Source organism: Fukomys damarensis, unplaced genomic scaffold (genome assembly GCF_012274545.1).
Source record: "Fukomys damarensis isolate Sample0158 unplaced genomic scaffold, DMR_v1.0_HiC HiC_scaffold_10, whole genome shotgun sequence".
NCBI lineage: Eukaryota > Metazoa > Chordata > Mammalia > Rodentia > Bathyergidae > Fukomys > Fukomys damarensis.
This window is the reverse complement of record NW_022900922.1, coordinates 29,727,810-29,755,215: the sequence shown is the minus strand read 5'-3', so window position 1 is coordinate 29,755,215 and position 27,406 is coordinate 29,727,810. Positions and strand designations below refer to the sequence as shown.

Genomic DNA, 27,406 nt, shown 5'->3' with positions numbered 1-27,406 from the left:
AAAAAAAAAAAAAAAAAAAAGAGGACAAAAAAACTACTCATCGAAAAGAAGAGCTGGGTAGAGTGGATGAGAAATAGAGGGTACAGGAAGAACACAAGCACTGGCCATGCTCTGTTATATTTCTGTTCATAATTCTGATCTATCCATCTGTCTTTGTGCTTAGAGAAATGACAAAAATCACAAACTTTTTTTTATAACTTTCACAAAATTTTAAAAAATATTAAGGAATTCTCAGGAGGGTTTTCTTCCAAAAATGACAACACGCAAGCATTACAACAGCGACAACTTTTGTAACTGTTCTATTTTGTAGCTCATCTCTGTGACCCATGATTCTCCATGTCCAGGTCTGCAGTGTCCAAAGCAACATCAGAGGTGGCCTTTGTCCTCTGGATGACCTAGCGGCAGAGTTCACTTAGAGCCCAATCAGAGCAGGAATATGCGTCACCAGCTTCTAGTGACCTGCCCTAGGGCCTAGGCAGGCACCAGGTGACCCAGCTGGTGCTCAGGAAATAGTATACTGGGTGATTGGTGAGAAGCCCGATGGTTATTGGTGCCGGTGACAACACACATTTATGTGATAACCACTACACTATGGAAACAGACAGCACACATTTTTATCTTTGCCATTAATAGGACCTGAGGTTGTCAGAATCCACAAGTGTGTTTCACTCATTAGCAGTCATTATTTTGCTTTTTGGGGGCATACTTAGAAAATAAAATTAGACTGCTTCCAGCCTATCTGTTTCCCCTCAACTCCAGCTCTCATATTTATTCATAGTATCTCTCTGGATTTTGTGCATTAAGAAGAATATTTACATTTCCCAGGGTGCTCGTTAGAAAGAACTTATTTCACTTAAATGTCTTTTAAAAGCATTAACAGAATCACTGCAGTATTTATAACAACCTCTTTGTCATAAATGAACTAGTTGACCCCTTCCCTTTAAAGAAAACCCTAAGAAAAGATTGCCCACCCATTAGGTCTGGGGTCTAGTCTTCAGGAATCACAGTTACAGAGGTTTGTCTGTTTAAAGTCCAACAATACTACTTGCTTTTCTATGACTGGAGGAAAAGCCACACGTTGCCTACCCTGGGTTTATTAATTCTCTATAAATTCTTTCTGCCAAGCTTGGGTGTAGCTGTGAGCTCATTTATTTACTTGCATAGCAACAATATAATGAAAACTGACTCTGGCCTTAAAAATACACCCTCTAAGCCACCTCCAGGGTTAACCCTTCCCAGTGCTTCTCTGTGCTCCTGGAGATTCTTTTAACCTGTCTGGTTTTGAGAGGTGATTTACATTCTTTCAAAGACATTCTGATGCCCGATTTTATGCTAGCATTAATCTTTTCGAGCCACGTCAAGATCACAGCCAGCCACTTTCCCTGGATGAAGAAAAAGTCACAAATGAAAGCCTAGAAGGGGGAAAGGGCTCTTGGGTCACTTTCCTCTGACACAGCATTGTGCGGGCAACCACACAGTTCAAACAGTGCCCTGATTGTGGGAGCTCCTCGCGTGACCCCCACTGCTTTCAGGAAACTCTTTGTACAGAGAGTGCTAAAGTAATATTTAGTTATGGACTGACCAAGCCCCCCAAAAGCAGCAAGAGGCACTGAATGCAAAAGAATGCGGTGGGAAATGACATCTGGGTCCCTCGAGTGGCTGAGGTCGTTCTTAGGAAGAGCCAAGCTGAGCACAGTTCCAGACAGCTGGGTAGAGAAAAGCCGTTTTTATACTCCAGGGGACCGCAATATTCCTTTCAATGAAATCTATAACAGCACAAGCGTTTGGGCTCTTTTGATGTCCAAGTAAATTCACTGTGCACTAAATCTAGACTTTGAAATGGATTTGAAGAAGATGCCCTACAAGGGCAAGAGGGTAAGAGCTAAGAGCTGAGAATCTGGGGACCCAAATGCCTATTGTTATGGTTTCCTCTCAAATAGAAGATTTCTCACAGCTTAGTTGGGAGGAAAGATGCAGTGGCTGACAGGAGATAGTGCCAGCTCTGAAGGCGGCTGTCGTGCCTGGAGACAGCAGCCCCACAAAGAACCTCTGTCCACACAAGGAGACTAGATGGGGAAATAGCAGAAGCACTGAGCTCCAAGGTAAGTGCTTTCTTAGCATTTGGTAGCACAGCAGGCAGGATCCTTCTTAATGAGGTTCCTTCTCCAAGTTTTCGGGGTCCAGGACCAGACCAGGAAAGAATGAAAGTAGGATGTCCAGATCGAAAACGTTTAGCAAAGACTATGAGGGAGAACCCAGCTTCCCTGTACCAATTCACACGAGAGAGAGGAGAGAGAGAGAGAGAGAGAGAGAGAGAGAGACCTAAAGCGCGAGGAGGTTACAGAATGCGTAGGAGAGCTGAGCGGGTACACTGGGTAGCGGGCTCAGCTGCCGAGGATCCTTCCTCAATGTCCTGTCACCTACACTAGCATCACACGTTGAGACATTTACTTGAAGAAACTCACTACTTTTTAAATGTTACAAGTAAATACTTTCGAAGAAAAGTCACTTCCCTGTATGAGAAACACAACTTATGTTGTGAGAAGCACCTTATGTTTTGGGGGGCACCGCTCCACCAGCCAATCTATTTTGGGGGATTTAACTACAATCTGATGTATCGAAGTCATCCATTGGGAGCAATTCAAAGGCATTTGAAAAGACAGGTATTTCCACACAGCAGCGGAAACTAACATAGCACTGTTCTCAGTGGTATCTGTCTCCATACCCCCCAAATGATCTACTCAGGACTTTTGGATGAGCCTGGCCTGAAACTGACTCCCCACAGGTGCATGGCCGAAATTCCCGTATTTCTTAACCCCAACTCCTTCAGCATTTTGGCTACTCCCTGGATCTCAGGTGGGCGCCTTCTGCAGTGACTAATTCTTCTGGCCAACGAGATGCTTTTAAGCGGCCAGGATTCTGGGGAGCTGGTTCGCTCTCGTCTCAGTGAACCCTCTTAGGGCTCTGCAGCATCAGCCAGAAGCTAGGACGTAGAAATCACTAGCACTGGAGTTAGATAGGTGTGGGCTCCGGTACCAATGTGGCTCTCGTTAGAGGCAGCACATTAACTTACTTCTCAGATGCTTCCTCTATACCTTGTGAGGAGCAGATGAGATCATGCACAAGACACTCCCAGCATGGAGTAAAGGCTCAGAGGCATTTTAAGGTCTTCCCTCTACTGTAGATCTAAAATGATCTTGCAGAATGAGATGGAGGCAGTGAATAACAGCATTGCTAAAGGTCACGCAAGTCAATCGCCAGTAAAATTGTGAACAAAAACTATTCTAAGAAATAGCTGGTGTAATCACGCCATAATTACGAAAACCAAGTATTAAGCAGGTGCTGTGGCACATGCCTATAATTCCTGGAGCAGAGGCTGAGGCAGGAGGGTCACAAGTTTAAGGCTAGCCTGGTTAGCCCCTGTGTCAAACAGAAAAGGCTACCGTGGAAGTCCAGTGGTAAAGTAGCCCTGGGTTAGATCCCTAGTACTGAGAAAGGAAGAAAGTCAAACATAAAAATTATTCCTATAAATCAATGTAATTAAGGCATTGCTACAGGCTTGTGTCACAACAAGGTGCGGTGTGGCGTCTCTCTAGAGAGTGGATGCCTTGGTCTCCCCAAACGTTGAGCCACGTCTGGCTTTTCACGCAGACCCACAGTTCCGTGCCTGTCATACCTGTACCTCTCCCACAGCCATGGACACCTCTCCAGACGCTATCTTGACAGCTAGGTTTAGAGCTCAGCTCTGTAGAACCCAGTGCTTCTGATTTTTTGACTTTCTCTGGTTCTGCATTTTGTACAATGTACTCAGATGAGTCTATTTTTAAAGATGTGTCCAACCAATACTCTCTCTGTTATCACCGAATCAAGTTCATCCTTTCTCTCCGTCTCAGAGAGCGTGCTACCCACTTGGCTGCACTTCACAGGAGCCTGGGCATCCCACCTGATGGGCACCGCCACTCAGCATGAAGTCACGGAGAAGGGAAGACTGACCTCGGCTTGCCTTGGTGTAGGGCTCAGAAGTTGCTAACGCACTCTTAGAAAGGTGTGTTATCTATGAGCTTTATGACAAAGTGCAACTGAGTGTGAAGGCCGTGGCACTGACCAAACACAAAGGACCTCTGTTCGTTTCTGAGCATGTGTGACCGCTCCTCACTCCCCTGGTGCGGGTGACCTCCTCTGGGGAGAGAGCTTTTCATTTGCAGAGTGAGCTCATCAAGTCCTGCCCTTCCGTGCCTAAGGACCTCCAGGTCTGTGTAAGATTTAAAATGCATCTCTACTCTCAAGGGAGGACTTTTTAAATCAAATTTCAGTTCTCCTCATAAGCCCTACAAACTATATACTGAGGAAAAAACGATTTATTTAAATTAGGTTCATCTTTATATAGAAATGCACAATCCCGAAATATATTTGTACTTTATTGAATTTATATGTGGATAAACTGAAGGTGGCTTTTGCCTTGGAAGTATGTTTTAAGCTGTGTGTATATGTGTACAATACAGGCGGGGAACAAAAGAAAGTGAGATGAAGTCAAGAGTTTATCTTCTCTGGGAGCTTTCATTTCCTCTAAATCTATTTTTTACTTGTGAGTAGAAAAATCATGCGGCTTAATATATATAGCAGTTACTTGGCTGGTATCTGCATGTTGCTGTAGGCAACCAGATTTCACAATGCCTCAAATTCTAATCAGGGAAGCACTGGTTGCTTCGCCAGCGTGTATGGGTATTTCTGTGTGTGTGTATGTGTGTGTGTGTGTGTGGTGTGTCTGTGTGTAATTCGGGATGACTCAGTGTCTAAGAAGGTACAGACATTGTAACTAAGGTATTTCTGGTTCTTATGTTACCTTTCAGGAATGAGTCCAAAAGACCTGGCTAAAACCTTTGAATCATTTCCTGCCAGCACATGGCCGTGTACTATACTGCAAGGCAGGAAATGCTCCTTAGACATGACATCACAGGTCTTGGTTACTCTTAACATTCTGGAGTTTTCTCACTGCCACCTCAGAGCAGTACCTGCCCAGTCTCCACCAGCACACAGAGTGAGGCAAGCCACTGCATCTCTCTTGTGCCAGGAGCTCCCTCGAGACCAGTGAAGTGTACGACCTATTTTAGGACCAGATAGGACGAAGAAACTTCTGGGCTGCAGAGAGAAAGCTCTGGTCTAGGGGGTGGAGCCAGCGGTAGAGTGCTTGCTTAGTATGCTGGAGGTGCTGGATTCTGTCCCCTGTACCTCAGAATGAATATACAGAGAGAAAGCAGAGGTGAGGACTGCTACACTGCGCTTTAACGGATGAGGAGGAGTTCAAGGTAGGTTAGAGGGGATAAAACATGCTAGGTCAATCATAGCATGTGAAAAGGAAACTCTGAAGCTCAGTAGAAAAAGTCTAGTTTTTCTCTCAAGGTGACTGAAAAAGAGTTAACTTAATCTTGCATCTTTTTTGGGCAAAATGCACCGAGTTAGGCCCTTGGATCAGCCCAGCTTCATATCACTCAGACTTTGCTTCAGGTGTGTACTTGGCGCACAGGGTCAGGATTACAGAGAATGGTGGTAACTTCTCAAAGGCCCTGCTGGTAGGAAACTGCTGTACATTCTCTGCATCTGGCACAGCCCAGGGTAATGACCTGGCTGGTGGATCAGAACCGTGTGACGTGGGTGGGTGATAAGATCACAACAACCTTTCAGTGGTGAACTTAAAGGTCATCTTCACTGGCTTCTGGCTCCGCCCCTGCCCACTCATCCATTGTCTATGTGCCCACACTCAACTATGTGATCAGCTAATGCAAAAGAACAGCCACAGCTCCCACTGGAGCTTAGTTTACTGATCCTTGGACGGAGGCAAGGCCAATCTAATTCCACCAGTTAGAATGAAGGCCAACAGGCCTGGCTGGGCATGGTGCCACATGCCTGTGATCCCAGCACCTGGGAGGCTGAGGCAGGAGGACTGCCGTGAGTTTTAAGTCCTGAGCTTATCAAGACTTGGCTCAAAAAAGCAAACAAACAAAAAGCTAACGGCTCAAAGAACACAAGAGAAACACATAATTCTCTGTGTAGACTGAGTATAAGGACAGTGTATACAAGTTGCTGTTTTACTGGTATCTGAAGCCAAGAAATGAGGCTATTTTTTAACCTTTGAGTTTTGGGCATTTGGAGGTGCCATTCCATCTGAAGTAGAATTTTTTGCTTTTAAAACATTAACTACCTTTTTTCCCCCTTTATAATATGGCCTTTCAATGATTTGACTGTGAGTAACTCATTTAATTTAGAATTGCCTATGAGTTCTTGGCAATCGAGATGCATATTTAGAAATCTTTGCAAAGTGGGAAAAAAATCTTACTTACAAATTGTTTTCAAATGTAATAGAATAGTCATAGCCCTAAATAGCACAATTAATGAAGTGCTGTGATGTTGTCTCCTAGACTTTGGTCTAAATATTTGTTAATTTCTACTTTGCAGTTTTTGCCTTTCATATTTTGGAGCCAGAAGTTTTTAAACATTTTTTTATTCAGCTCTCAAATACTCTCGCAGGTCCTGGGCATTCTGCCTACAGCGCCTAATAGAAAAAACGGCCCTGCTCAGAAAACCCAGAGTGAAAAGACCAATGAGATTAAGTAAAGGTGTCAGTGTGTATGATTTCCAGATAGCTCCAAGAGATCTTTTCCACCCCCGCCCCGAATTCTTGCAGAGCAAAGAGAGAGCTACAGGCTCCAAGGCAGAGCATAAGTGCTGGCAGTAACGCAGTATGTGCACATTCGGTGCACTGTTAGAAACACAGGCAAGGCTGAGGCGAGCAAAATAAACTCTGAGAAAGGAAAGCAAAACGAGGATGGCAGCTCGGGTTTTAAGCCTCCACTCTGCTGGGCACTTAAGCAGGTGTTTTCTATGTATTGTTCAATTTCATTCTCCCATCAGCCCTAGGCAGGAAACATGGTTACCCGCTTTGTACAGATCTGAGAGAGGCTATGAAGACCCAGAAACAGAAGTCAAGCAAACCCTGGGGCCCAGACTGTCTCAAGAGCCTGATATCTCCCTGCTTCATGGAGGGTGTTTTGCGCTCTCAGAGCTCATTGGGAAGTGACGTGTCAGAAGTTTCCCAGAAAGCAAAGCTGAAATGACGCTCAACAGAATTCACTGGCTTTTTTTTTTTTTTTTCTTAAACGATTCATTGGTAGAAAAAACTGTACTGAATAAAACTTCAGAAGCCCACGGTCTGCAGCAACATTGAGGGAATTTTGAACTATGGAAAGTCCCAAGTCGCAATCAGATTGGAACATTTCCAGTTGCCTTCATGGTCCCTTTACAGTATTTATCAGTGTAATCTTGGGTCACCTCCCACTGAACCACACAAGCAGCTTGATAAAATGTAGATTCCTGGGTCCCCATTCAGACCCACTGCATGAGGCTGAATCTGGGGGAAGGACCTGGGGGTCTGTATTAAACTAACCTTCTCTACCTCTCTGGGTGACTCCGTGTTCATTAAAGTTCTAACCCTACAGCTCAGTGATTCAGAACAAGGTCCCCCTGCCTCCTCATTTTCTTGTGGAACAGCTTTTGAGGACAATAGCTTAAGCCACCAGGAACACTTAGTTCCAGGTTGACCACTATTTTACAGATGAGAAATTAGACCTGAAAATGAGCAAGTGAGGAAAGAAAAATAACTGAAAGAGAAAAGAAGCAAATTGCTTTGTTTGCCAACTCAGTAAAACTAGTAAAAGTAAGCTCAAAAACAAAGAAAAACAACACATACATAACACCGCACTGAGACATCTGGTGGGGCCTTGGCTTTAGGCATCGGTAGGAGAGCCAGGCCCTGAGGAGATGTTGTGCAAGGAAGATGGCAGGAGCTTTAAAAGCAGTTACTACTGGTTTCCTGGGAAGTTAAAAATCACCTCTTGCAGCTAAATCATTTCTGCTAGGAAAGAAAAGAAAAAAAGAAGGAAGGATGAAGGAAGAAAGAAGAGAGAGACAAAGGGAAGGAGATAAAGGGAGGAAAAAGGAATGTAAGGAGAAAGTGAAGTCAAGAAGAAAAGCGGAAAAGGAGGGGAGGAAAGAAAAGAAATGGAAGAGGAAGAGGAGAAGGGAGAGGACAGGAGGAGGAGGAAGAAGAAAAAGGAAAGGAGGGAGTGGGAGTGTGACGCCATGGTCCAGGGAACAGTGGATGGAGCTTACGTATCGCAGGGACCCAGGGACACTTCGATGCTCTCAAGGTGAGTTCAGGGCATCTGGAGAGCACTTGCATTTGGCAGAAGGAGCCAGGACCACCCTTCTGCACCTCCCTCATGGCCACAATGCCACCCCAGACTTCAGCTGCCTCAAGCCCCAGCTCCAGGCGTCACCCGTGCTCCCACTCTGCCAATGTGCCCTGCAGGGCCGCAGAGTCCGTTCTGGAAGGTGGGTGGCTCTGCCTTGCACTAGGCACAAAATATTCCCCTCGGCATAGACTTTACAACACACCGGGAGTGCAAGTCCCCCAGAGTCACCCCAGCACCCGGGCCCTTGGACATCAAGGGAAGGCCAGTTAAAAGTTTCTGCCCTTGGACTGGGTGAGAGCCCAGAAGAAAGTCCACAGGACAGTTACAGCACATAGAACAGGAAGAAGTCTGAAGTTTCAGACTTCTCGGACTTGGACCTGAAAAGGTTGAGTCTAAAAAGGAAAACATGTCACCTTCCTGCCAAAATAAACTGTGACGAAAGTTTGGGCTCAACACCTTTCAGCCAAGCATTTCCTGTTCTGGCCTCCTCTGTCTGCCTGGTACCAGCTCAGCCCAGGGAGGGAGAGCTATTTTTAAGTTGCAAGCAACCAAGACTAAGAATGAGAGAAGTTATTTATTTACTTATAGTTACACCTGGCAACTGTTCTTCTCCTCTTTGGAGATAGAGGCCAGGTTTGGCTTTCCCTCTGCATCTGAATCTCTTGGGGAGGAGGGAACTGGATAGGTCACAGCTCAGTCATCTCCAGCCACAGACTGCTACCCTGGGAAATTCAGGCGGGGGAGCTATTCACCTGAAGAATTCCTCTTATTGGACATACTCAAATTATGTCAGAAGTGTTTTGTTTAACAGCATTTTTTTTTTGTATAGAAGGTAATTAAAAAATGTATTAGTACTTTTGTGATTGAAAGGAAGCCAACAATAAATCTCTATGCCCTCATTTTTCCGACAGTACATTCTAATATCATGGAAATAGATATTCCTTAGCTTAACAGGGATTTGTAAATGCAGACTTTGTAGTAGATTCTCTTAGGCAAGGCACATCTACATTTAGTGTTCTGAAAGCCAACAAGCTTTTTCTGGTTATCAAAATCCATCCTTCTTGTTATAATTTGGAGCTGTTTTCTTATTCTATTAAATTGGGGCCATTCTTTATACCAAACTTTGAAAGACCCACTGGAATATGCTAATAAATTAAAAGAAAAAAAACCCCTTTGTAATGTGTGCAAAAGCATCATCTCGGTTTTGGCTGCTGTCCCCACACAGTCACTGTTATTTTCTTCACTGCGTGTACATCCACCTGACAGTATTATATTTTACTGTAAGCACCATGAAGGCTCTGTTCACTCTCTAATTCATCACTGCATCACAAGCCACAAAAATATACTAGATGTTCAACATTTATCATTTAATTAACACATTTCTATTTATCTTAAATTATTATGGTATTTGGGATTATAACGACTATGGATGTGCATACACCCCACCTGCTATAGTCTGGGTGTGGTCTGAAGGTCCCCTAAGAGTCTACTGTGGTTAAAGTCTTGGATTCCAGGGGGGGTCCTCTGGGGAGGCAGGGCCTGGTGGGAAGAGCCAGGTAGTCAGGTGGAAGTTTTCAGAAAGGACTGAGAGACCCACTCTCTCTCTCTCTCTGACATCCTGTTTCATGATGTAAGCTCTTGCACACACATGCTTTTCCACCATGATGTAACTTGAAGCTGGGAGAGCTTCAGAACTGAGCCAACACCAGTGCCATGGCCATGAATAGCAAAAACACTTGAGAGTTTAATAAACCTTTTCCCTTCATAAAGTTAACTGCCTTGGGTTATAGCGATGAAAAGCTGACTAATACACCACCCTTTTCTTTAAAAAAATTGATATCTTCCTAAATACCCAAGCTCCACTATTTTCACCTGCTGCTTTGGGTACTATTGTAAGAATTATTTCACATCTCTTACTATCTACGTGTTTTAGCTAAGTTAAACTTCAAGCTTAAGGAATGAGTCTGTGGCCACGACCTACTCTCAGCTTCTGTTTCCCTCTACTTTTGGTAGGTTCTTTGACCAAACATGTCAATGGGGTCATGATTCTGCTTTTGGCCAATGGGGATCCTTACTGCATCACTGACTTGTATAAGACTGAGTGCCTTTTACCACTCGAGGAGGAAATAAAAAAAGACTGGAAGCTATTTGAGCGCAGAATGCAGGTCTAGAAACAGATGTATCAGAAAGAGGGACAGAAATAATTTTATGACCCAATAGGACCCAGAACGACACAGGAACTTGAGCTATAGTAAATAGGACTTGGTACCTGGTAGTTCAAGAAAGTTTTGTTGACTGATAAAAGGGCAAAAATGATACAAAAATGATGCCATTAGGACAGTTGGCATATTTACATTTTGGCAGTACTGTTTTGGGAACATTTTTATTACTCCAAATGCGGTGGGAAAGAAAAATATGTAGGAACAGAATTCCAGTTAGTCACTTACCTTTTTACTTAAATGGGAACCACTGGTGCACCCAGTGCTTCTCTGTGATGGTGGCACTTGATATACATCTTGTTCTTGGGCGGCATGGCCAGTGGGTACTTGGTAAATCCCCTGATTCTGGTAGGAAGGTGGCACTTGGTAGATGGTGTCACGAGATACTGCCTGTGAGTTTGGAGCTTGGTAGAGCTTCTGTTGGCCAAAGGTCTGGTGCATGGGTACAGAAGTAGGCTGATCGTGACTGGATGGGGTCTCCTGCATGGGACCAATCAGAAGCTTCACCCTGTTGCCAGGGACAATGCCTTGCCGACCGTGTAGGGAGCACAGCCACCATCCTTCTAGCCCCCCAGTATTCTGCTCTATGACAGTCAGGATGTCTCCCTTGCGAAAGGCCAGCTCCTCGGCACATTCTGGAACATTGTCATATAAGGCCCTTGCCATAAGATTCTAGGAAGAAAGAACAGAGAGAAACCACGTTAGAATGTTAGCTCAGTCCCTTTAACACCTAGAGCCCACGCACACTTTCAGGGAGAGGAACTGTTCCTGGAAAAAGTGAAGAGAAATCTGAACAACAGCCTATGAGGAGAAAAACAGATGGTGTAGACAAAAGACAGATACATACATGCTGTGTCTGCCACCAATGACATCAGACTGCCTCCTTGGAAAACCTCGAAACACCAGAGGAGTTCTTTCCTCTAGTGGTTGACACTGTGCCAAGAAATTATGAGTAGCCGCTAAAGAGTTAGCGAATGGTTCACTACGCAAAACATTTTTCTTCTTTTTAAAAAGTGAGCTTACGGGGAAAAAAATATTCCAACCTATTCAGATGCTCCATTATGGCATTTCTCAATTTTTTTCATACACTGGAGGTAAAAAGACTCAAAGAAAATCCCAAATAACACACCACAAATAGCGTTTATATCAAGTGTTGAAAGCAAACAGAAGTACACTTATATATGCCTTGGCAGGGCTTACACAATCTTATATGCAGGTAATCGAGAGGCCCTTGGATATGGGGGAACTGACAAGTAAGGCAGAGAGGCGAGGCGTGATGCCCACGCATGCTCATCGTGTGACAGTAGTCGGTGTCTACAGATTGGACAGTAGGGAGCCAGAGGCAGATGGCAGCTCTTTCTCATTTGGTCTTTTACTCATACCTCTCCTGAGGACCCTTCCTCATTCTGCCCCTTTATCACCTCCTTTTTGAACCTTGCCATTCACATCGAAAAGACTCTGCCTCCCCCTTTCCTGGGCCCGAAACACTCTCCGTCTTTGTATGAAGGCCTGTCTGGCACATTCAGTACTAAGCAGACAGCCAAAGTAGGCATTCAGCAGAGTGGGCAGGCAGTACGTGCTGACATTCCTGGAAGGCTTTCAAAGGCTCTGCAGATCTCATTTCTTGGCGTTAGGAACGTTTCCCAGCAAGCGGGCAGCCATTCCCGCATGCCTGCCCCCTTCCCAGTGCACGGAGAAGTCAGGCGACATTGTAACTTCGTCGCAGGCACTTGGAAAATGAAAAGTTATCTCTCTAGTGCTTCGTTAAAATGTTTGCATGCATTTAATGTCATTGCAGTGGGGTCATTTATGGAAGAAAGAACTGCTGATTGGCTGGAGCACGCCTGTGACTTTATTAAATACCAGAACGCATTTGTGGAATTTGGGGATGTTTTTGTTTGGAATTTGGTCCCCTGTTTTCTTCTCTTGAAATGTGGGCTCGATCTTCCAGCCTCATGTTTTTTATTTCTTTAAAATGGACACACGTTAATTATCTCTGTGCTCTGCCTGTAGGCACAGGACTAGCACAGTAGGCCGTTCTCGGCTATGGTGTGGCCAGGTGTGTGGTCAGGGTTAGGAAGAGGTCCTACTCCACTGCTGTTCACCAGTCAGTGTAGCTACTTAACATAGGGAAGAGTGATAGGGTCACGGGTGCCAACCCGGGGGAAGCTTAGGGCGTGATGGTCTCCCAGAACAGGACTCAAATCCTCACAGGGCTGATGACAGCCTGGAATTCTCTACCTACCAGGTGAACTGTAAGGGATGCTAAAAGGAAACTGTGGAGTTTGTGTTTCAGGCGAAAGCCTTACTTAGTAGTTACATTCTAGGAAGCCCTGGGTTCCTTCTAACAATGAAAAAGTTCACATTCAAAACGATACAATCAAGTAACATCCTATCCTCATTGGTGAAACTTTTCCAAGATGTGTCAGGATCCTAAAATATCCTGTTTCTCCTTCATCTGTGGGTGTTCTGTAATTTCATAGAAAAGTCATAGAGTTATAGAGAACACAGTTCTGGTCCTTTGTACCAAAACGATCTCAGGGAAATGCTTCCACCCAGGTTGTGCTGTGACTGGATAGCTGAGAGGGTACTGGCCACTCTAGTCTCTGTCTCTTTCTCCCAGGCCCATCCACAGTACCTAGGACTGGCTGGTAAGGAAGCCCCTAGATGAAATCAGAAGTCAGAGTTGGGGCCAGTCGGATGGGAGCTGAGGGTTGATAGCTGTACAATTATCTTGGCCACAGAGCAGGGAAAGAAGAGAAACAGAAAACAGTGCACAGGCAAAGGGATACAGACTCAATCAGCAGAAATCAGGGGAGGCATTTGGAGTTGGGTCATTTCCAACTCCACTGACACCACAGGCACTGAGGAGAGCGCCAGACTGGGCTTGATTAGAGGCAGATAGAAATCCCCGGGAGTCCTGCTGGAGGCTCTTTGTCTCCTGTCCCAGTAACCTGCCCCACCTGGGAGGCTGCATACCCTGTGTCTATAGGAACCTCAGGAGCTGCTCCTGGAGGTCTGCAGGGCCCTCTGCTCTGTGTCAAGGTGGGCACTGCAGATGAGTTCTCTTGACCCCTCAACATGACTTCCCTGGGGTCTCTGCCACTGCATAGAGATCCGTATGTAGAAAGAGAGCTTGGTGTGGCTGCTGACAGCTGGAACCAGCAACACCAATTCACATGTGGATGGCCGTCCTCAGCCTTGGCATTATTTAACCTCTGTAGCGCAGCCTACAGAGAAGCAATTTCTACACCGAGCCACCCTCTTATACAGAACCACAGCCTTCTTGAGTTTGCCGGAGGTTTAAGTGAGTTAATTTAAGTGAGTTAATTTAATTGAAGTGCTACAACAATGCCTGAGACTTAACAGGCTCTAAGCAGCTCTTATTTATTTGATTTCCTTTGCCTGATGGCCCCTGGGCTCCAGGCTTCCCACTGTCTTGCCTCCTCTTGCTTCTCTATCAAGGACTGTGGTATTCTAAGGATGCTGTTATGTGTATTGCTGCAAACAACAATAATGACAGCACAGGTTGCATTCAGGAGACTTTCTAAAGAGACTAACAGTGTTAATGAAGATGGGATTAAGGATATTACCTGATAAATTATGGATAAATCCCAACAGCGTACAATACATTGGAAGGCAAAGAAAGTCATGAATAAGGAGCTCAGCCTTTGAACATACTTGATGTTGGGTCAAGAGCTCAGTAAGAACATAAAACACAAATCCTCTTCACCTGGAACACAACAGATCTCATTCAAGAGTACACTAACTGCTAAGTGGGCAGACCAAGAGTTAATGATTCTTCCACTAGGAGAAAAGGAAGGATGCTTCTCATTAGAGCAAAGGCAGAAATCCTTGATATCTGGCTATTTTAGAAAAACCCCAGAGAGGCAGTTTGCCTATTCAAGATCTACTCTTTCTCAACCTCCCAGCCCCTTGGATATTTATCTCCAGGGGAGGAAAGGTTAACACAGAAACAAATCAAGGGAGATAAGAGAGCTATGTAATTCTATACCCACCTGGAGGGAGCCTCTAGGATTGGCAGTTAGAAAGGCAGCTAGGGCAGACCGGTTGGGTAGGGCACAGGACCTGAAAGGTGGAAGGAACCTGAAACAATTACAGTCCAACTCTTTTAACTTCACCAATAAGAAAAGGGAGGCTCAAGAAGTTAATGAGTTGCCAACTCACCTGACAAGAAAGTCTGAGGACTGGGATGAGTAGCCAGGCCTCCTACGTCCAAGTGTTTTGTGAAGTCAAATACACACCCTATAAAAGCTGCTGCTCTACTCCAGGTTGGATACTAGTATTTAGGATCACAAACCCCATCTAGCATGGAGCTCCTGGCTTTCACAGCATCACTCCCAGGCTCTCCCTTTTCTGGTAACCCTGCTTCTCCCCTCTCCATCACAGATTTCCCGCCATTTCCCCAAGGAATCTCTCCTTTGCACCTTTCTACACCTTTGCTCTCTAAATGAAATCTCATCTCTGCAAGGGCATCTGGCATTCCGACACAGACAATATCCAAATCTACAGTCCCTTCTCCAGTTGTCTAACTAAAGGCTTTTCAGTTAGATCTTTAGTCATTTGTTCTGTAACTCATCGTATGCAAACAACAAACTTTTATGCTTGCCCGCTTGGCTCTCTGTTAACAGAGCATTCAGCCGCCCCAGGCAGGAGCCCGAGGTTTCTTTCCACAACTTGAAACCTTCGAGAAGGCTCTGCATGTCCCCTTCCTGCCACCTTTCAACCCCTTTTTGCACCCCCTGCCCCAGATTAGAAATTGCTTCCCACCTGGTTCTCTTGAATTGGACCTCTTCCTGCTAAAACCCTATTGTCTATATGACCACAATAATTATCTGTCCAGAATCTGTTTCCCTTTCCTTGTGGCATGGCTTGGATGGCCCCATTCAAGACTGTGAAACTCCTTGATTCAGTGATGCTGTCTCATTCCTTCTGCACATACCAGAACTTCAGCCCAGTGTCTGAAACAGAATACAAGCTCATTCCCATGTCTGCTAAACTGAAATGGATTCTGGCCTCTGATTTCCTGGTTCTCTGCAGTGAGGTTGAAACTGGGTTTCTAGAGAATTCAGCAAGACATTTGATTCAAGACTTCAGATGGGAGCATGGAAGGCAGACGACCTGAGCAGAAAGATAAAAATGGTGGGTTCCAAGTCACTCAAGCTGGACAGGCAGAGGATGGGAGACAGCAGCAGGAAAGGCCTGCCCCTCCCTGTTTAAACAGGATAATGACGCAGATGGGGAGCCTGACCCCCCTGAATCCAGTGTTCGTAACTACTGAGCAAACAGGAAGGCCAAGAGGAACTGGCCATCCCAGCACGAAGAAACACAATGGCCTCTTTAAAGGCTTTCTCTCTTAGTGCGGCAATCTGCATCTGGAGGTAGGTCACAGAGCGCCATTCACAGACTTTGCCAGAACGCTGCAGCTCTGCTGTTCCTGGTTCCCAAGCGGTGCTGGAAGATGGTAAATGGGCCAGAAGGGCCAGTCCTGAGATAGGGCATATGGAGGCTTCTCCCTTCCACCGTCTCTAATGCCTTCCCCCCACCTTTTCTTTTTTTCCACTGCTATCAAAATGTCAAGAAAGCGTCTTACTCCTACTGCTAGGGAAATTATCTGCTTTTCCCAATCGAGAGAGGTGTGACGTGTAGTTTCCATGACCATTCATACTGTTCTTTGAAGAGAAATGAGACACAATGGCTGGTGTGTCACTCACTAAGATGGATAGCATCATCAGTGGCCCGGCTTCCTCTTATTATTTTTACTTCATTCTATATTTATACAGGAGATCCTGCCAAGGCCTCAGGGCTGCTCCATGCTTGACGACATAACTTTTCTGTACCCAGCCCCCCAAAACATTTGCCCTGGACTGTGGTGGACTCCTCTGCCCAGGCACACAGACAGAGAGAGGACAGATCCTGAGAAACAGACTCACTAAAGGAAATGGCCATTGTCAAGGAAATCAGTCCTAAAGGAAGCTGCCCAGGGTCAGCCCTGGGGCAGGCTGGGGGAGAAAAAGAAAGGCTCTTGTGCTTTTGTGCATTCTAAAGGAAATCAGCTTTGGTGTGAGAACCCTCAAACTATTCAGTTACATTCCTCCTTTCCCACCTTACCGCCTTCGGACACAGGGGGCTGAAGAAGGAGTGAGCCACTGTCATCCAACAGGGGATGTCTACAAGTGTCAGGATTTTGATTCTTCGAACACTTGGCTTATATCTAGGTCTGTGCCTGAATGTTTGGGATGTCCAGTTTCTTGAATGGTGTTCTGTTGTAGTTTAAATATGAAGGGTCTCCACAGATTCATGCTTTGAGGGGCTTGATCCTCCATGCTGCTGTGCTCTGAGGTAGGCCCTAGAGGGGTGACTGGATCATGTGGATTGGAACCTCCAAGGATAAGCTCATGGGAATGGGCTATTAGGAGGGGGGGGCCCTTTGAAGGAAAGTATGTCATGAGGGCTGTGCCTTTGAGGTTTTTTTTTTTGTTTTTTTTCTGGTACCGGGGATTGAACTCCAGTCCTTACACTTGCAAGGCAGGCCACCAAACCGCTGAGCTAAATCCCCAGCCCCAAGGGTGTGCCTTAGAAAGGTATGTCTTGTCCCTGGCCCCTTCCTTTCTCTCCCTCTGGCTCTTTCCTTTTTGTTTTCCTTCTTGGCTGCCATGAAGTGAGAAACTTTCCCCTACCGCCTCCTCTCACTAGAATGTTTCTAGTTAAGCTTTTAGTAGGCCTAAAAGCAATGGGACCAGGCCAACCATGGACTCAAACCTCTGGATCTGTGAGCCAAAAACAAACCTTTCCTTCTCATAAGTCGGTTTGCAAGTATATTCCTAAATAGCAGACGTGAAACTTTCAAGGGCAGAAGTTATGTCTGATCTGAGTAATAGCTGTCGACGGCCTTCTGATGATACACATTCCACTGGGTGACCTGAATGAGCCCACTGAGACAACGGTAAAGGGTCACACGAGGTCCTGCTTCTCATGACTTCTAACACCCGGGCAACCATGTTCAGCCTTCAACAGCAAAGACTCCCCTTGCCCCTGGCATTTCAACCAATCATTTTTCTTTTCTGGAGGATGCTTTTTCTAAACCCTAATGATTGCCACAACGCTTACATGAGTATTGTGAATTCCCTCTAAATCTTCATGCTATTCAGTTTGCCCCCAGTCCTCAAATGTTCTTGGGTTCCTCAGTTTTGTGAGCTTCAGCTTAGTAAGAGCAGCAAGGCTGTGAGATTAAAAAGTTTCTGCACATGTTGGGCTCCTCTCCTTCCCTTCTCTTACTCTTTGGATTTTAGGTTGCCTGAGGACAGAGGTACTCATACCCTGCTATTTGTTTACCATGAAACCAAAGCCTAGAGCAATCTCTGCTTCGTGTAAGAAAAGTTGCAAATGGATAAACAGATGAGTGTGCACGTATGCCTGCAGCTTCACAGCTAATCATGTCAGAAAACAAACCTGACTGCTGACAATATTCAAGAGAAATAAATTAGCTTCCTTCCACAAGTCTAATAGTCATAAATCATAAACATGTATGTATATGAAAGTTCAATTTTCTACTTATCTGTGGTCTTTGAGATTTACTGATTTACTGAAGCATTTTCTAAGGGTCCTAAACAAGGCAGAAAAGCATCTACGTTCCTATGAGTATTAGGGCCAGAAATCACCCATGGCTTGACCAGAGCTGACTAGAGTAGTATTTTAAAATAAGAAAGGACCATTCTAGGCCAGTCTTTTTGTTTTATTGCTCAAAGGGTCTTTGATTAGATTAATAGCAGAATCTGAGATAGCATCTGGTTCTCCTCTTTATCAACACTCTGCATCACCAGGATGCCCTTCCTGAGAGTCTTCTGCATCTTAGAATTTAGCACTGTTGCTATTAAGCCTTGGAATTTATAAGCATTTGTCCCAGGTTGCCTGGTTTTGATAGCTTTCAGTACAGAATATTGGCAGAAGATCCAAAACAAACTCTTTTCAGGGTTCTGTCCCTAGATAAATCTGACAGGCGCCATATAATGCTGAAGGACTGACACCCACTCATGCGAAAGATAGGTTTTATTAACGATAAGCCATCTGGACTTTATCCAGTGTTACAATGCTGGCAGTGATCATATCTATCTGCCTGTCTAGACAAAGCCCTCTAAAATCCAGGTACCCAGGGAAGAGGAATGAGAATTAAGTTATAAAGAAGCATTCAACTCCAATGCACTCTATTATGGTATATTTCCAAAAATGATATCCTTTCTCAAAAGTCAAATGCACAAGTTATAGCATCCAATAAAGCACCTGAGAAAAGGAAATGATTTCCTAGTTTCACATTTCCATTTATCTTCCCTTCCTGCACCAAGGTGTGCAGCCCTAACCAAACCTACACCCTGATCCAAGCCTTGTGTGTCTCCTTGCCAGAAGCCCGCTGATCAAACTGGGGGATCTTGCCCCTTGCTGGGACAGTTTTGGATGACACCTGACCTGAGTTTGGTCACCGACTGCCATTATCTACTTAACCTGTGAGGTCCTCAAAGAGTTTTAAAACTTGGGTCTACACACTCTCGACTGGGAGGTATGCTTTGCTGCTGCAGATCTGCCAGAAGGACAAACTTTTAGAAGCTGTAGCGTCTCTGCTGGAAGGGAGCAAAGATGGCAGGAGCAAATGGAACAGAAGCCATACTCAAAGGAACGGTGTGATGTCTGGGTGTGCAGAGGAGCTCTTACATGTACACGATGTACAGCAATTTATGAGAATAAAATAGCTTTCTTAATGGTGTAGTTCTAGATGCATGTTCCAAGATTAGGTATCTCTGGAGAGAGAAGCCTCTTGGAGAATCTATAGCTTTATTTATTCATTTATTTTTGCAGAATTGGGGACTGAATCCTTGCTCACCCCTTTCCATTTTTCAGTTTGAGACAGGGTCTCACTAAGTTGCCCAGATGGGACTTGAACTTACTATCCTCCTGTCTCAGCTTCACAGAGTGCTGGGATCACAGGAGTATGTCTAGAATTAGGAATTTTGGAGATGGCTCTAGGGTTTTACTTGAGGGAGATCTTATGCTTCTTAGTATTTTTTGTATTTACATGAGCAAACTGGGAATAATCCTGGAAGAGGAAGGTACTTTTTGGTTAAGACCCGTTAATTAAGCTCAGCCTCAGTCATGATAAAATTGTGGCAGAAACTTTCTCGGATGTGTTTTTGGGCTTCCACCAGAAAAAACCAGTAAGATAATTAATTTTAAGCAGAAGGAAGTAGGAGAGATTTGGACAGTGGTCTTCAAGTAGTGGGAGTTTCGTTCACCAGGGACATTTGGTAATAGCTGGAGACATTTTTTGGTTGTCAGTGTATGTGTGTGTGTCACAGCATGTGTGGCAGAGGCCCAGGAGGCACTAAATATCAGACAGTGGTATAGGACGGCTCCGCACCAAAGAATTACTTGGACAACCGTGCTAAGAGAGAAACCCTGAATGGAGAAAGGGCCACAAGAGTGAATTACAAGGGTCTAGCTTCAGTCCTCTCCTATTGTAAAGCAACAAAAATGAAATCTCCACCCTTGGTTCCTCTGTTTCCTCATCTGTAAAACGGGGATAATAGATATGTTCTTCACAAAAACATCAGGACCCATGGAATTATATATGTTAAATGCTCTGATCTCTTCAGAAGACAGGATCTCTATAAAATCAGAGCACAGTTATTATGACTTGTACTCTGATGAGCTCATGAAACTGTCTTAACCACTCTCCTCCCCCTCAGAAAAAAAAATTCCTCCAGGAAAAGAAAACAAACCAGAAATGATCTCATCATGACTACACCTACCACACCAAACAGCAGACAAAGTTCAGAGAATGAAATTCTTCCCCTTCAGCAACGAACTAAGTTGCATCTGTAATTAAGATCTTAATAAGGGCAGCAGGGCTTGCTTCAGAGCTGTAGGCTATGAAATGAGGGGCTACCTGGCCAGGTTTAAAAAAAAACGGGAACAATTGAAATCCAATCCCCCTCAGCAGTTCACACTCTCAGGTGTTCCAAACAAATCCAGATTTTAAAAACAGGCTTGCTCGCTTTCTCAAGGTGTCTATTTCTGCGAGCAGAAAAGGGGGTGCACCTTATTTTTTTTTACAAGAATATGCTATTTATGACTCTCTCTATGAAGAATTTGACTAAATTCACTTTTACAAAAAGGCATTTAGTTTCCCGCAAAAGACTGCCAGAAGGGGCAATGCCCCGGACAGTGGATTGACCTGTGGAGCAGGTCAGGAACCCTGTGTTCCTGAACTTTCTGAGAGTTTCCAGTTTCTAATATCCTTACCACTGTCAGACCAAATGTCCCACTGCTTGGCATGTAAAACATGGATCCATACCCATAGAAATGGTAAGACTCTAACCCCCCCCAAAAAAGGCTAGGCATACAAGTCTTTTTCTTGCTAATGTATCTGCCTCAGTTGAGTTGAAAGAGAGAAAAGATACTGGTAAGAGTTTGTAATTCAGGCAATGAACATGTTCTCCAGTAGACAAGATTATCTTTATAAGCAAATGAGATATATTCCCAGGGTCTTGGGGCTTCTGCGAGAGTGCCTAGAAATCTTGCCTCATAAGGCATGGCTGCTTAAGAGAAAGAAGGCTACCTGTTTCCTATTATTTCTTCTCCTCCTCACACTGGACTCTCAGCAAAGAAGTTCTGAGACTCAGAGACTACTGCTGAAATTCTATCTCAGGGAACAGTCCAGGGAGGGTGTCAGTTTTGCTATTCTGATGCTGTTGTGCTAATACAGCCATTACGCTGGTCTGCGGCCCATTTCCTGCCAATCTCTAAGTCGTACTACACACGACTAGGAACAACAAGGAAAATACCCATCAGTAAGTGATTAACAAGTCCTGGCACTAAAGACAACCAACTCCAAAAAAGAACGTGTCTACAGGTGCACATTATGGCCATTCCCTGGGGGCTGGCCTTCACTTTATGATCATTTTGGAAGGGGAGGTTGTTGGGGAGTCAAATAAACCCAACTCATTCTTTATTATTAGTGGAGCACAGAGCCTTGGGGATAGAGAGTTCTGATGAGTCTTTGAGTTCAAAGACTGCATGGCTGCATGCTGCATGGCTGGTGGGAGTGCAGTGAGATAAAGACCAAGTCCTGACTACAGGAGAGAGCTAGCACAGGGTTTCCACTAAAGCAAAGAGATTAGGAAGAGTAGTAACAACACATCAAATGTCTAAATAAATATAGCAAAGAGATCTGGTTAAATCTAAATAGATGGTAAAGAGATCTGAACCTTGTGTATTTTGGTTAGTACAACTTTCCACTGAATGTCACAGATACCCTCCCCCAAGCAAAAGAAAGGAATTAAAATTAATTTCAAAATGAGCTAGCAAACATTTTTGTGGTCTGCAGTGCTTGCACGTTTACATATTCATGTTTTTCCATCTTACATTTCACATAAGGAACATTTTTGGTAACATAACGTTACCTTGCCATATTAGAAATATCAAGAGGAATTCTAATTGCAACACCAAGAAGATATGCCAAGAAACACGAGACTTCCAAACCACTGGACCCAGCCTTTGGGTAAGGATCATAAACCACTTGCTAAGCACCACTGTACACCATGGAAGGCTGGGAAGACAGGTGGGGGTTAGGGGCTAGCTGTTTTTTTAAAGAATATACTGGGATTTAATTAGTAGACCATGGTAGGGCCCTGGAAAATATATTTACAACATTCCACTGGCAATTTTACTATCTGCACAATCAGCTGCCCAACTCAGCCATGAAAAAATGCTGTCATATATGATCGCCATCCATGCTTTCTGGAGGGCCAGTTCTATCTGTTATCAAGTGACACGCCTCAATTCACCTGGCTTGCACTGTTTACAAAACCTTCTAGAAGATTCTTGCTTTCCAGAGGGGTTGGGGGGGGTGGGAAGGTGCCAAGGAGGAGGAATCTGCAGTGTCCGCAGTCCAAAAGTCCTTGTTAGCTGGGAAGAATTACCACCAGGAGATGGTTGGAATGTTCAGAGTAAATACGATGGAGAGTGTGTTGTTGACAAAGTATAAACAAGACTTGGGTTTTGGTTTTTTTTTTTGTCTTATTTCCATGCCCATGATCTTTGCAGTCATCTACTGCCTAGGCAACAGGCTGGCATTTTAAGTTGGAAATATTGGATTTCTTCTCCAACATCCCCCTTGCTGTATCTTGGTAGGGAGGCAGCTAGTTAAGTCTATCTGTTACTGTGTACTGGCTGGTATTCTAAACCAGTTTGTCTAGGTTTCTTTCTAACGCTAAAATGACCCAAGACATAGATATTTAAGACCTTTTACTTTACATTGTGGCCACTCTGCCTGCAATGGGACTTAAGGTGCAGGGACCACTCATTCCTGAACCCCTAATTCCTCTTCCTCGGATGCACCTTTGATTAATAATTTTCTTTTTTCCTCACTGGTATTTTTGTCATGGGTCAACAATTCTAGTGAATGTTTCCTCTTAAATTTTTATGTATAGAATATTTCCCTATCCACGTGTGTATCTACGTATGTGTATCTTATCTAACAGCTGCCTTTTATTAAATGTCTGTGCTCTAGAAATTGATGACTTATATTTTTATAAGTATCTAATGAATGGTATTGTTATCCCCATCCTATTAGTAAAGAAAGAGAGGTGTGAAGTAAGCTTGCCAAAATTATACTGTTAGAAAAAAAAAAAGATTTGAAACATAACCCATGCACCTGTAGTATACTATGCAATGTTAAATTCTTTAAAATGGTTATCTGTGTGTGTGTACTTTATATATTCCACAGTGACTTTAATATTTGTTGAGTACCCATGGTGAGAAAGATTCTGCTGTGTTGGGATGTCATGTCTTATTAGTAACAAAGAAGAAACCAAGTCAGTAACAGATTAGGAAGCAGGGCCATGGACCGTAGGTGCACTGTTAGCTCCTCTTGTCTGGAATCTGAGTTTCCATAAGGTGCTTCCAGGATCATGGCTGACTCAACAACACTCAACCCACTGAGCCCAGTAACTGGGCTTTGAACATAAGCCTGTCACCAAGTCCTGAGGCCACATTGTCCTTTTGACATCTTTCAGCAGCTACTATATTAGCAGAGCTTGTTTACTTGTCATGCACCGGGAGTACTTTATACAGTTAAGTACAATACTTTACATTCATATATTATCTTGGGCCTTGGAATAATAGCAGCAGGGTGGTCATTATTATCCCTATTTTACACATAAATCTGAAGCTCATGGAGCTTAACTTGCCCAACATCACAGAGCTTTAAGCCACAAGAAACGGAAATGACTCTCTTCAAAGCCTACACCTTGTGCTTGCAAGGCAGGCACGGTGCCACTGAGCTAAATCCCTGGCCCCCCTCTACCTCCCATTTGGAACATATCCTGTTCATTAAGGGGATCTCTGTGGAAAATTTAGTAGATGAAGCCCTCACAATTTACTATCACACAGACTGAATCTCTTCTCAAAGAAATAAAACCTTAAATACTTCTGCCTAACTGCAGCCTTCCTATGAACAAATAAAAAACATACAATAAAGTAAAAATAGGCTCCATATGCACCTACCAAAACAGTTTACCTCAAGTAATAGCTCACATTCCTCAGTCCTCATGATTATTGACAATAATTGCTAGCTGGCCTGGAGCTGCCTTTGCAATGGACAAAACAAGTGGCAGTTGCCTGATCTCTAGTTAGGATCCTTGAAGTAGCCAAACCAGATCATCTGGTTAACAACAGCAAGGAACTTTTTATGGCCTGATTTATAAATCTCTCAATGAGCATTTTAAGTCAGTGCTAAATTTATAGTTTATAGAGTAACATAGTGTTTAAGAGATAATTCCTGACTCCTGGATTTTACAATCTAATAATCATCTGGTTTCACTACCTAAGTGGCTCAAATTAAACAACTGCCAAGCATGCATTTCATTTTGCTTTGTAGAGTTACTGTCTAAATAAAATAATTATCCGGTAGGAATAGTTGGAATGAAATAATCTTGAACTTTCTGGGAGTAGAAAACACTAGTTAGAAGTATGTTTTAGGGAGGTCAGAGATGGTTCTTTATCACAAAAGTAGTTAAAGCATAGATTCTGGAGCCAGATTATCTTAGTTCAAATCCAGTTTCACTAGCTGTGGGGTATCAGATAAATTACATGTCCTCTCTGGGCCACACAATTTCTACCATGCAAAATGGGTATAAAAATAATGTCTCTAAGCCAGGCAAGGTGGCTCATTCCTGTAATCCCAGCACTTTGAGAGGCCAAGGCAGAAGGATTGCCAAATTGGAGCCCAGACCCGACAATTTAGCAAGACCCTATCTCGAAATGAAAAATAAACAGAAATAGGGATATAGCTCAGTGTTGAAAGGCTTCTTCAATCCCAGGGTGGGGGGTGGGAGGAGAATTTACATATGAAAATCCCATATTGTCACCGTAGATCTCCATTAATATAGTCACTCCACTACTATTATAGTAGAGAGAAAATTTAGACTTTAAAGGAAAAGTGGATTGCTTCACCTTATTGCCTCATTTTATAGTCAATATAAGGTGTCAATCTGGCACCTTATTTAGTTGGAAAAGCCAGTATTTTTGCAGGTGGTGTCCACAAAATAATAAAAATCACATAGTTATACCATTTGGCAGAGCATTCAACATGGGCAAAGCTCAGCAGAGAGGCGGGTTTTCTCTGGGAATGCCAGTTGCAATTTACCCTGTCAGTCAACATGATGTTGACTGACAACATGATGTTTCCATAAAGGGTAAAGCTAAACACGATGAGGTCACTGAACAGAAGTGATACTTTAGACTTTGTCACTTGTATCACTTTTTAGATTGCAGAACTCAAGGTTAATGTCAGCCATTTGACTTTCTAATAACAAATGTACAAACATACTTTCTCTCTTCTCTGTAAGTTAGTTTTTAATTCAGCAACATAGAGAAGAAGAGAGAAAAAAAATCACTCCAGTCCTATTTCTGCTCTAAATAGAGAAACTGTGTTGGCAGGGAGTGAACCACTTCAAGAAAGAGAACTTCCCTGCCAGGTAGAAGAATCTATGTCTGATTGTATCCTGAAATCAGATATTAATAATTTTCGGGATTATCTTCTCTTCTGATCTCCCCTACTGAGGCAGATAATGGAAAACCGATAGTACAGGATAACTGCTATCTGTGTCTTCAGAGAGTCGTAACCTTTTCAAGAATTGTAACTCATGCATCACAACTGAATAAGATCTATGGCTATTGAACAAAAGATTTATCACCAAGATCAGCCAGTGGCCATTAGTGACAACAAGTATTTATAACTTTACAGCAAAAAAGGGTAGTCCAGAGACTGGATAATTCAGAGAAAGCAAAGTAACTGTTAGCACAATCCTTGAAGACCAGATAATACAAATGGTCAACCTAAATGCATAGCCACCTTACCAACAATCATTTGTAAGCATAGCAATTTGTTTAAAAGCATTAGGATTCATACGGGGATGGGGGGATGTGTGTGTGGGAGAATGGACCCGATTCATTGCCATCTGGTACTGGCCAAGGTCTCCTGGGGGCCATTTGCTTCCTTGGATGGGAAATGCTAAACCACTTGTATTCCTTTTGCCAAGAATAAACACATAAGCTATGGTGCAAAGTGCACTGGAAAATGATGTTACCGAAGTACTGCAATTGACACTGTAAGATTCAAACAACAAACCGGCCCGAGTCTCCTATTCTCAGCTCATCCAAACCCCAATAAAATGTTTTCAAGAAACGACTAATACTCCTTTATTCTAACATCCAATACCACCTAAGGATGTGCCCTCAGTCCTATGATAGTATACGGACTTTCAATTTCTCCCATCAAAGTGCATGTGGCAAACGGCTTCCTAGACCAAACGCTTAAGCCAACTAAAGTCTGTAAAACTCCGCTTTAGGAGTCTGGGCAGTTTTGATTCCATTCCTCAGGGCTCCGAGCGGAGGCCAGGCCAGGCTCTGGGGGGAGCCGCTGAGACTTGAACCGTAGGAGTGAGAGACGCCCTCTCGCGCATAGTGGTGAAGTCCAACTTCTCACCACGTCCCTTCCCCGACCGGTTTCAGAGCAGATGGACGGGGATCAGAAAGGCTGTTTTTCTCCTCGCCTGCCCACCTCAGTGACCCAGACCCACCCCGCTCTCTCCAAGCCCGTCGCACAACGGGCCCGTCAGTACCAAAAGTTATCACGGTGGTACACACGCAGGCACGGCCGCCAGCGTCCAGAGGAAGCTCGGGCACGAGCTACTCTTACCTTATACTTCATTTCCGCTGCGTTGAAATAAGCCGTGGTCCTGCACTAGTTACACAGCATTAAGCACGGGAGTGTCCGCCCCTCCATGGAGCGCGGTGCTGAAAGCAACTGAGCTCGACCCCCGCGCAGCGCGCCTTCCCGGGTATCTGAGCTCACTGTTTTGACTGAGGCTGTCCGAACGCGGACTTATTTGCATACCACCCCATCATTGGCTGGTGAGGGAAGGTAATGGTTAAGCCCCGCCCATTCCTTTAACTTCTAAAGAAAACTCTCGACAAAGACTTAGTAATGCGATCATTTCTTTTCACATTATCAAAAGGGCAGAAAATAAAACAGAAGTTGGGGAACTGTCCTGGACCTCTGCAACCCCCCCATCCCATAAAATTTAAAAAAATTTTTTAAAGAGAAGCCAGCAAAAGGAGGTACATTCCTTTTAAGATTAACCTAAATTTTAAAGAATCCAAATTCACAAAAGCAGTCTGACAGTCTCTCTTCCTGTGACCTAGCAACTAGTTCATAAACCCATTTCATTTCAAAGCCATTTCACCTCACAATGTCTACATGAGACGAACCCCGGGAACAAAAGGTTTTCTGTCTCCAGGCCCCTTTTTACTAACTACCCCTGCTGATTCTCTCTCTCTCTCTCTCTCTGCTGATTCTCTCTC

At 44.1% G+C, this 27,406-nt stretch overlaps 1 protein-coding gene across 2 annotated transcripts in view; it reads right to left on the bottom strand.

Moving 5' to 3' along the window:
• Positions 1-27,406, bottom strand: part of Nedd9 (neural precursor cell expressed, developmentally down-regulated 9) — a 107,444-nt gene that overhangs the window by 16,641 nt on the left and 63,397 nt on the right. The window contains exons 1-2 of one of the 2 annotated variants that reach the window (XM_010622859.3): positions 26,742-26,884; positions 10,697-11,140 (exon numbers count right to left, since the gene is read on the bottom strand). In XM_010622859.3, coding sequence (XP_010621161.1) covers positions 10,697-11,140; positions 26,742-26,753 — 456 coding nt within the window. In that variant the 5' untranslated portion in view covers positions 26,754-26,884. Of the gene's footprint in view, positions 1-10,696; positions 11,141-26,741; positions 26,885-27,406 lie in introns of those variants that run through there. The other variant, XM_019207324.2, reaches the window with a different exon arrangement.